General features: G+C 35.7%; 1 protein-coding gene across 1 annotated transcript in view; it reads right to left on the reverse strand.

Annotated features, from left to right (window-relative positions):
- LOC142225045 (thioester-containing protein 1 allele S3-like) overlaps positions 1–12,016 on the reverse strand; it is a 108,239-nt gene that overhangs the window by 47,477 nt on the left and 48,746 nt on the right. The window contains exons 8-9 of the mRNA XM_075294821.1: positions 9,679–10,292; positions 6,216–6,306 (exon numbers count right to left, since the gene is read on the reverse strand). Coding sequence (XP_075150936.1) covers positions 6,216–6,306; positions 9,679–10,292 — 705 coding nt within the window. The remainder of the gene's footprint in view (positions 1–6,215; positions 6,307–9,678; positions 10,293–12,016) is intronic.

Raw genomic sequence — 12,016 nt, forward strand, 5'->3', positions numbered from 1 at the left:
GTAGCGATGATCTGAGAAGCTGTGTTCACTTAAAACCTGCCACTCAGCTATCATTTCATTCAGTTCTTGCGAGGCCAAGGTGATGTACAAAACCGCTTGCCTGTTTTTAGTGACAAAGGTTGGGGCATCTCCCTTGTTGCAAACTACCAGATTAGTATGCAAAATAAACTCTATTAGCGACTCTCCCCTTACATTAGTATCACTACTTCCCCATATACTATGATGTGCATTCGCATCGCATCCCATAATGAGTTTCGTCTTTGTTTTCAGTGACTCCTCCACTAAGGTCTTAACGGTACATGGAGGCATCTCCCTTTCATGTCCCATGTAGACCGAAGATACCAAATATTTGCATTTGGCTATTTCTAAACTGGCTACGACAGTGTCTGTATTGCACATTGAAGGAAGCAGAAACAAGTTGAGCTGGCAACGACAGTGTCTGTATTGCACATTGAAGGAAGCAGAAGCAAGTTGAGCTCGTTTTTAGCAATTATACAGGCTCGATTTACATCTTTACCAGTATACTGCAATAGTTTGAACCCGGGAGTACTTAATTCACATATTTTGTTTCTATAAACATATGAACCATATATATAGTTCTATATGTCCCCTTTCATCAGGAGAACTTTTAAGGCAGCACATGCAGCCTTACAATGATGAAGATTTATCTGGAGGATCCGTAGGACCATCGAGATTTTCAACAACCGTCACATCAACCGCTTCAATTGAGTCATCAAGAATGTCCTCTTCAGAGATCTCGATGACTCTCGCAATAGCCATAGGTTCAACTTTGGTGAGTTCTGAGGCAATAGAAACCCCCTCTCGCATACGGTGTCTATCCATGTCTTCAACTTTGTTATCTCCCTCGACTTCGCAAGAGGATCCGCTTACTTCTGATTCAGACAGAGGCTTGTCCATTTCTGAATCCTTTAGCTGATCGTTTTTATATACCTTCATTTGGATATAATGAAAGCCATAACATACACGGCCTTTGCTAGACTTTTCTAGATGTGGCAAAGACTGAGTGTTCAATATAAACACTGCATGCCGTCTTGGTCCATCCACTTCATCCAAACGGCCAACCTTCCAATAAGCTGTTGGAAGATCTGGATTGCATCGTTTCAGTCTATTTAAAATAGATTCAGGGTCAGAAGGATTTGCAGGTATCCACGCATGTGATCTAGGTCTAGCCGGTATGTCTTTCTTCCCAAACTTCACCAATTAGTATCAGAGCAGCTTTGAAACATTCTATAGACCTCTGGTCCTCAAATGCGACTAGCTTAAATCGTCCTTGATACCAACCAGCCTCTTGGTGTCGAGGATCTGGACCGGGAAACTTTTCCAGCACCTGTGAGTAGACGACAGACAGAGCATTCTCAATTTCCCCCCATTTTTGCTTTGGAACCATACGTAAGATAAAAAATAAGTATTTTGAGTACCTCGAAAAATTTAACTTATGTGTTTTAATATTATGAAACTTTCTTACCCCCATTTTCATGAAGCTCCGTTAGTGCTACGTTAGCTAACTAATTTTTAAACCGATCTATGGACATATCTGTCATCTTGTCTATACATTCTATGTGCCAGTTAGGAGCTTAACTGCTAGAAATTACGGCCGTATATACTTGTTTTTTTTTTTTTTTAATGTAAATATAAAATGAAAAGTTTACTTATTCTAAGCGCTACGTATATAGATTTATAATACAAATTATATTTACAAGTGCTCTACGATGAATGATATCCTATCTGCAATTTCATGCGTTTTAGGCGATATGAACTGTCATTGCATATATGCCATATAATTGCATATGTGCAATATCATGCATTCAATCAATTTTTATTACTACTAGGACACTTAGCGACGAATATGAATAAAAAGACGAATATTTTGATGATGATGGAGATTTAAACACGGAATTTGTTATAAATCGAGGTCGTAGAAGAAGCACAAGATGTAGGAGAAGATTCGAGTTGATCCTTGGCCTACATCGTTGGAGAATCGTATAACATACAAGATGCTGGGTTGTAATTGTTACACGTATATTCATTGGAATAGATATTCATTGGAATGGGTTCAGAAATTGTTTGCGGTGGTCTATCCCCTGTCAATTATGTTGGTGACAATTTTAGGTGTTGAAAGCTCCTCAAAGTGGTAAAAACGAGTGTCCAGGTTTCCGTGTATCATATAAGCTGACATATACCTAAACCAGCTTTCAGCTTGTGGTACGCTCCAACTTCTATGTTCCATCAAACCGAATCATATAAGCATTTTTTTCCAAAGTATTTTTTTGGTCAAAATACGGCTGCATACACAATCATCCGCTGCTCTTACTCGGTACAACTCTAGGTGCCCGGTAATGATTCCTATGACATTTCTGTACGTAAACCTCTTTTCTTTAAGCATGGTAGTTCTCCAGTCTTTTTCTTGTTTGGGTCACCCCCTAGAAGTTTCGTTGCCCTTCCGCTGTTCCACGTGGAACAGTTTGGCGAAGCCCGCCAAACGGTCCGCCTCTATGGGATTGTTTTCTCCAAGTTCACTTCCCTTTGTGTTAAATGCAAAAATGCGGAACTAGCTGTGCATTAAAAAAAGCAGAAATTATTTAGAATCCCAAAAGTTTGACTTTTAACATTGCACCCCGAGAAGGAATATGATCACCTCAAACATGTTTCAGAAGTAAAATTTTAGTTTTCGATGGGAAAAATGCATTAGAGTAGGAAGGCCTCTGGGGAGGGGGCTTAGACCCCCCCAGAAAAAATTTAGCCCCCCCAGAATTTGAAAACCTATTTACGATTTTATATTTTTATAAAAATTAATGAAGTATATACAACCGCACAAAGTTCCGCTAAAGACTTTCATGCACAATCGAATTACTTGGGTTGTGGTAGCAGTTGCCGATGGCAATGTTTGAAGTATTTATGAAATAGAGCTATGATTGAACTTATGGTTTAGTTGAATAACTTAAGCTCCTTTATTATATTGTTTAGTCTGGTTTAGTCATCTTCATTAAAAAATAGTAATTGGTATTAAAACTATTAATATCTTAATAATGATGCAAAAAAGCGTCGCCAAAAAGGAAGTGAAAATGTTCTTTTTGGGTCCGGAAGTGGTGCAAAATTGGCGGAGAAGCGATGAATGTAATAGGAACTCGTCATAGAACGAATGTCCACCGTTGCAATAAATTTGCATCACTTGTTACGGTGTGATCCGAATTCAGTGTTTTGAATGTGAATTAAAAAACTGTGTGATATTTTCCCAAATAAATAATTTTTATTTATTCGTTTTTTATTTGATTTCTGGTCGACCTTTTGTTAGAATTTTATAAATATTTATAAAGACCTCGAGCTTCAAGAAACATTAAGTTATAATAATTTTTATATTTGTTTGAATATTTTCAAAAATTATCGATTTTTCTATAATGGATTTATCATTTTTGTGCAAAGTTTGAATAATTTTTAACATTTTATTTATTCTTACTCTTTTTTTAAACTACTTGAAAAAAGAAAACAAAAATTACGCATTAAAATGTGAAAAACCTGAAGTAAAAAACTTCCTGTGTAGTTAATATAATTAACTTCTTTGTGAGGATACTTTTGGAAGTGCTTTTAAAGTTGTGTTTTTAAAGCAAATCCCAATTTTTTTGCGGGGAAAAGTGTGGAACTACTTTTAGTTGCTTTATTATATATTATTTTGATGTCTATTTTTTTACTCATTTTTATGAAATAAAACAATAATTGAACCTATAACTTCAGTCTATAAATTTTTAGCTAGGGCGGCTATAGCCCCCCCCCCCCCCCTAGGAAAGTTGTCTAGCTACGCTAATGGAAAAATGTAACATGTTTGACGCAACCATGCTATTTTCTCAGAAATTATCTGTATCTGAGTTTGGCAAACATTTTATGTTTGGCGAGAAAACAATTTTTATACCCTCCACCATATGATGGGGGGTATATTAACTTTGTCATTCCGTTTGTAACACATCGAAATATTGCTCTAAGACCCCATAAACTATATATATTCTGGGTGGTGATGAAATTCTGAGTCGATCTGAGCATGTCCGTCCGTCCGTCTGTTGAAATCACGCTAACTTCCGAACGAAACAAGCTATCTACTTGAAACTTGGCACAAGTAGTTGTTATTGATGTAGGTCGGATGGTATTACAAATGGGCCATATCGGTCCACTTTTACGTATAGCCCCCATATAAACGGACCCCCAAATTTGGCTTGCGAGGCCTCTAAGAGAAGCAAATTTCATCCGATCCGGCTGAAATTTGGTACATGGTGTTAGTATCTGGTCTCTAATAACCATGCAAAAATTGGTCCACATCGGTCCATAATTATATATAGCCCCCATATAAACCGATCCCCCGATTTGGCTTGCGAGGCCTCTAAGAGAAGCAAATTTCATCCGATCTGGCTGAAATTTGGTACATGGTGTCAGTATATAGTCTCTAGCAACCATGCAAAAATTGGTCCACATCGGTCCATAATTATATATAGCCCCCATAAAAACCGATCCCCCGATTTGGCTTGCGGAGCCTCTAAGAGAAGCAAATTTCATCCGATCCGGCTGAAATTTGGTACATGGTGTTAATATATGGTCTCTAATGACCATGCAAAAGATAGTCCACATCGGTATATAATTATATATAGCCCCCATATAAACCGATCCCCCGATTTGGCTTGCGGAGCCTCTAAGAGAAGCAAATTTCATCCGATCCGGCTGAAATTTGGTACATTGTGTTAATATATGGTCTCTAATGACCATGCAAAAATTGGTCCACATCGGTGTATAATTATATATAGCCCCCATATAAACCGATCCGGAGCCTCTTGGAAGACTAAAATTCATCCGATTCAGTTGAAATTTGGTACGTGGTGTTAATATATGGCCTCAAACACCCATGCAGAAATTGGTCGAAATCGGTCCATAATTATATATAGGCCCTATATAAACCGATCCCCAGATTTGACATCCCGAGCCTCTTGGAAGAGCAAAATTCATCCGATTCGGTTGAAATTTGGTACCTGAAGTTAGTATATGGTATCCAACAACAATGCAGGAATTGGTTCATATCAGTGCATAATTATATATAACCCCCATATAAACCGATCCCCAGATTTGACCACCGGTGCCATTTGGAGAAGCAAAATTTATCCGATCTGGTTGAAATTTGGTACGTGGTGGTAGTATATGATGTTTAACAACTATGCTAAAAGTGGTCCATATCAAGCCATAATCATATATAGCCGTCATATAAACCGATCCCGAGATTTGGTTTTAGAGCCTCTTGGAGGAGCAAATTTCATACGAGTCAGTTGAAATTTGGTACATTGTGCTAGTATATGGCCGTTAACAACCATGTCTAACTAGGTCCATATCGGTCTATAGTTATATATAGCCATCAGATAAATCGATCCCCAATCACACAAAAATTGATCTATATCAAGTTCATAATTGTATATAGCCCCCATATAAGCGGCCCCCTATTTCAATTCTGGCTCTCTACGTATCGTGCAAAACGTCCATATCGATTCGTAATTATTTGTAGACCTACCTATAAATAACTTTTTTGTTTAATATATACCACGTATGGACTAACTCACAATTTAGAAAACGATGTTAAGAAGTTTTAAGATACCACAACCCAAGTAATTCGATTGTCGATGACAGTCTTTCGTAGATGTTTCTGCGCAATCCAAGGTGGAGGGTACATAAGTTTCGGCCTGGCCGAACTTACGGCCGTATATACTTGTTTTTAGTAAAAATGTTCAATTTTTCCCATCCAGCAATAAAATTTTTCACTTTCAACATATTTGATCTGATCACATTCCTCCTCTAGCTGTGATATGTAGAGATAGCAACGTGCACTAAAGAAATTGATTATCTGCATGAAATTGCATATATGCAATGTTACGTAACTTTTTCCTCCAGTGATCAGAATCGAACCAAAATTTGTTTACGGTATCACAACTCCATATACAACAATTCTAAAGTACGAAAAAAAAATATCCTTACTCAAATTAAATCATGCAACGAAGGGTTAAATTATTTTCTTTAAGAGCAAACAAACCCGAATTTATTACAGACAACTCAACAATTGTCTCCAATTTTATTTATTTTTATTTAAAGCAAAATTTTATCGTCAGAAGATAACTTCTTTTGTAAAAAATTTCGTCCCTGACGGTTTTGTTGGCATTAATTCAATCACTTACATATCCAATGTTTGGAATATCCACGTATTTGGAAATTTTCGGCGTAACCACCTCTCTGGAACTAAATCGTATATTATATCAATCTTCGGATCTATAAAATTATAGAAAACTCAAATATTGAAAATCATGTTTTATTAGAAACTACACACAGAGAAGGAATATGATCACTCTAAACATGATGCAAGAGAAAAATGTTTTTTTTGGACGTTGAGCCATGAAACATTTTTGTCGCAAAAATTTTGTTTTCTCGTACATGGTTGCCAAAATGTGATATGGTACATAATTTTCCACAATATAACATGATTGCGACAATCATATACACTGACCAAAAAAAACATTTTTCTCTTAAAACATGTTTGAGGTGATAATATTATTTATTATATTAATAATCTCATCTGTGTATAAAAGATCAAAGAACATCAAAATATAATATTAAAATTAAAAACATTTTTAAATGATTATTTACCATATGTCACACATATATTTAAGCCAATACAATAATACTTGCATAATTACCCCAATGATATCTCGTTTTATTTACTCAAAGAGGGTATAAACAAAACTTAAGTTCATTTTAGAAAAATTTAGATTAATTTTAGAAAATTTTAACTAAACTATATTACAGACGCAGATGCCACAACGACTTCACAGAAATAAGTAAATATTTTTGGACAAATTCAAGAAAATCTACTAGACATAATTATATTGTTTCGCTTGTTAAAGGAAATTTCGAAGTTGCTTCATTGGTAAAATTTAAAAATTTTGAGAAATTCTGAACTATTTTATCGGGGCTGTGTACACTGAAAAAACAGTGAACCCGCCAGGAAGAAAACTTTCGGTTAATTTTAGAAAATTTTGAATATTTGTAGAAAATTTTAACTAAACAGTATTACAAACGTTGCCATCACGCCGATGTCATAAAAATAAGTAAATATTTTTCAACAAAATCAAGAAAATTTACTAGACATAACTAAGTTTTTTCACTTGTTAAAGAAAATTTTGTAGTTTGAAGGAAAAACTTGGAGTTCAAAATTTTAAGAATGTCTTTAGTGACATACGAAGTTCATGATGGACGCATTTGTGGTAAAATTTACAAATTTAAAGAAATTCTGAACTATTTTGTGGAAGACACGAATTTAGTTAATCTTTATGCTTCATTTGAGTATATTTTTTTCCTCGGTTTTAGTTAATTTAACTAACGTACACAAAAAATTATTAGAGCAAATGAAACTTTCTCCAAACATAATAATTCCATGAACTAAAATAAAGTTAATTTGGCTTTAGTGAAATAGAGAGTTCACTTTTTTTTGAGTGTAGTCGGAGCCGGAGTCTTGGAGTCGGAGTCTGAAGATTTTGCTGGAGTCGGAGTCGTTGAAAATTTGCTCGACTCCGACTCCGGCCAAACAAAATTTGAAAAACACTTCATATCATTGTAACTGAAGGAATATATCGACAAATTAGATTTCATTAGGGTTTTTAATCGCACAACGAAGTACTGGATTTCAGGCCATTCAAAGTGTATTTATATGGGTGAAATGTCATGGTGATATCAAAAGCAGGTTTTACTAGAATAAAGGGTGATACGGTCAAAATTTGGTCAAGGGAAAACGCGTGTAAATCGGTGAAATCGTTTATTTAAAAAATCAAATTAGATTTCTTTTTCAAGTTCAATTAGTATAAAATTCAGGAAAAATATTCAGTTAGGCTTTCGCTTTTCCAAATCCGAATTGCCGGGCCTCACGCTTGACACCTGCCATCAGATTTTGTACAGCCACCTTGTCCACCTTCTTCGCCGCAGAAAGCCAGTTTGCCTTGAACTACTGCTCGTCCTTAGCAGTTTTTTTGGTCTTCTTTAGGTTCCGCTTGACAATAGCCCAATATTTCTCAATTGGGCGGAGCTCTGGCGTGTTGGGAGGGTTCTTGTCCTTGGGAACCACCTGCACGTTGTTGGCGGCGTACCACTCCATGGCCTTTTTACTGTAATGGCAAGATGCCAACTCCGGCCAAAACAGTACGGAACAACCGTGTTTCTTCAGGAAAGGCAGCAGACGTTTATTCAAACACTCTTTCACGTAAATTTCTTGGTTGACAGTCCCGGAAGCTATGAAAATGCTGCTTTTCAAGCCACAGGTACAGATGGCTTGCCAAACCAGATATTTCTTTGCGAACTTTGACAGTTTTATGCGCTTGAAAATATCTGCTACGTTTCCCCTTCCTTTTGCCGTATACAACTCCTGTCCCGGAAGCTGCTTGTAGTCGGCTTTGACGTAGTTTTCGTCGTCCATTACCACGCAGTCAAACTTCGTCAGCATCGTCATGTACAGCCTCCGGGATCGCGCTTTGGCCGTCGTATTTTGTTTATCATCGCGATTTGGAGTCACTACCTTCCTGCAAGTCGATAGTCCGGCTCGTTTTTGGCTCGATGCACGGTTGTAGACGATACACCCAGCTTATTTGCGGCATCTCGGAGAGAGAGGTTAGGGTTTCGCTTGAAACTACCGGCAACTCTCTTTGTCGTCTCAGCGGCTTCCGGTTTTCGATTTCCCCCCGATCCAGACTTCCTGGCTGTCGACAAACGTCGTGCGAGTAGCTCGGATTTTCGCGATGCGCGAGCAAAATTTTGATACGCTGCTCTTCTTGCTTGGACGGCATTTTGACAACTGAAGAGTGAATTCCAAAATCAAAATAGGAGCAACATTCTACACACACACCTTCAAAATGAGTGGTGTTCAGGGTTTTTAACTGCAAAATTGAAAGACATACGTCAAGTTTATATTGGCCAAATTTTGACCATATCACCCTTTATGGGCTGAATTGATCAATTGTTTTGCCCATTTTTAACATATTAAAATATCGATTTTTGAACCTATATATACTCTTGATAAAGGTACAATTTTAAGGCAATATAACATTAGAACCTAACATTCTGAATTTTTGACAGACATGACGTGTTCAAAGATAGGTCATATCGGACAATTTTGTGATATAACACCTACATATAAACCCATCTCCGATTTTTTTAAAGAAATTTTTCCCAGTCAAAAATTTTCATGAGATTTGTCAGAAATTTTGAGTTATTTAAGTTCCATAAATAATTTTTTTTTTAAATTCATATTTATTAATGCCTTCTATCTTAATTCGATATTTACATTATACTTAGTGTTTGTTATTTCCTTTTCTATATCCATGGTACTCACCCAGTGGTGAACCCATTCATACTATGAATATTATACATTTTTGTTAAATAGTTATGGTAATATTAAGTCTTGTGGTGCTCTCCTCTTTAGCCTTGTAAATGTCTCCCGGTTTGCCATCAATTCTGATGCTAGTGGATTCGGATGAGTTTCGATTCTTAATTTGTAGTTGTTCAGATGTGTCAGTATTCCTTCCTGGATTGTTTTAATATTCAACTCCTTGTGCAGACGTGTGTTCGTTATATAATATGGTGGCCTAGCGATTTTACGCAAAGTTTTTGATTGGAATTGTTGTAGTATTTTGATTGTTGTATTGGAAGCTGTTCCCCACAATTGGATGCCGTATGTCCAAATAGGTTTGATTATGCATTTGTAACTGAGTAATTTATTTTCAAGGGACAATTTAGAATTAGACCCAATCAGGTAATTCATTTTGTTCACTTGCAAGTCGACAGCTTTTCTCTTAATTTTAATGTGGTGTTTCCAATTTAGTTTATTATCAAGATACAAACCAAGGTACTTTGCCTCAGTTTCTTGCGGAAGTACTATTTGGTTCATCTGTACTGAGGGACAGCTCCCTTGTTTAAGAGTAAAAGTAATATGGGTCGATTTGGATTCATTTGCTTTTATACGCCACAATTTTAACCAGCTACACAGTTCATTCAAATAGTTTTGTAGCAAGTCGCTTGCTTTGTTAGCATTTTTGTGGACTGCTAGTACTGCTGTATCATCAGCAAATGTTCCAGTAACTGCAGTTTTCGATTGAGGAAGGTCAGATGTAAAGAGTATATACAGAATTGGCCCCATTACACTGCCTTGGGGCACGCCAGCTCTTATAATTTTTGTACTGCTAATGTCATTCCCTTCACGGACATAGAACAGCCTGCTTTGGAGGTATGATTTTATAAATAAATAGTAGTTTATTGGCAGTAGTTTTTTCAGCTTGTGTAGTAAACCGTCATGCCACACTTTGTCAAAAGCTTGTGAAATATCATAAATAAATGCGGAAATTTCCCGTCGGCCCAGATTTTGTATATGGAAATAATTACTTGATGTCCTTGCTTCCTAGAAGCAATTACACAAAACCCAAGTTTAAAAGAGGATTGTGTTTTAAAAGTATCCTTACTTGTATTCACCGCTTCTTTGGCTCGGAATCACTACCAAAATTTTTAAAGTAAAGACAAAATCTTTGGAACCGGGCATGATTTTTTTCCAGTGCATATTTTGATGTGGTCTCTATATAGTCTTGTGTCGTATTTTAATTTATTAGCCTGAAATTAAAATGCAGAGTTATTTACATCCCTAAAATGCTGAGATTTGTCGTCGAGTCGTATCAAAAATTAAAATGAAATTTCTTTTGAACATATAAACAAATATGGCAAAATAGAATACTTATATAGGTCTATTTTTGAAACACTACACCTTACAATTACAAGTGGAATGCTGTTAAAATGGCTTTTAGGTACACGCAAAGAAAAAAAAAAGTTTGGAAAACGTGTACCGCAAACGTTTTTCTTTTGTTAGAGTTTTTTGAATTGCTTCGAAAATTTTAAACTTTTATCACCAAAAAAATTCGTTTGTTACAAAATTTTTATTTTTTCAATAAAAAAAGTTATTTTTGAAACAACAACACAGTCCATTTCGTTTATATCAAACACTGTTCTTTTCTGACTTTTGGTCTTTAATAAGACACATTTTACAGTTCAAAATTTAATATAGTACAATGTAATTAATGTTGAACATTTTTTCGGAATCTTCCGAACATATCTGGAATATATGTAAAAATAAAAAAAAAAAACTTTGGTCGAAGCAGGGATCGAACCCACGACCCTTGACATGCAAGTCGGACGAATCAACCACTGCTCCACGGTGCCAAACTAAATGTTTGTTTCTGTTAAATAAACTTTGTTTATTTGGTTCGTGGGCGCCGCAAGCTATGCTATATAAATATAACTTATATGGATATTTATCTATTGATGACCATAACAGGTACATAGCTCAGTGGTTAGTGTGTTGGCTTACAAAGTGCATGGTCCGCGGTTCGATTCTCCGTCCAGGCGAAAGGTAAAAAAAAATTTAAAAATTTATAAAATCGTATAATTTCTTCTACATTGTTGGTATTACAGGAAAAGGTGTTAAGAACTGAAAAAAACCTCGTGGATGTGAGAAAGATGTAAGGGAAAATGCAATTAGCAAGAAAACAATGTTTTTTTTTGGAGTTTGTATTTATAAGATTGTTTTTACATCCTGGAAAAGAATAAACGTTTATCACAAACAGTATATACTTTTCTTCTAAATATACAGTATGTCAAGAAAGTCTTTTGACATTGCCAACTATTTCAACTTCTAGAAATAATTGAAATATTAAATATTTTATTAAATTTTTAATTCTGTGTACGTATGTATACTTTGCAAAATACATAATAAAATATTTTTTTAAAATTTCATTATATTTAATTTTGGAACAAAACATAATTTTTATCCCATTGTCAAAACACTTTCTTGACAAACTGTACTTCCTCACAGCGAAAAGCAAATGAGAAACGAACTTTGTTTGTCTAAAATTTCGTTTGGGAGGAAAGAATTATTTTTTTGCGTGTACACCAC

The sequence above is a fragment of the Haematobia irritans genome, chromosome 2, assembly GCF_050003625.1.
Source record: "Haematobia irritans isolate KBUSLIRL chromosome 2, ASM5000362v1, whole genome shotgun sequence".
Lineage (NCBI taxonomy): Eukaryota > Metazoa > Arthropoda > Insecta > Diptera > Muscidae > Haematobia > Haematobia irritans.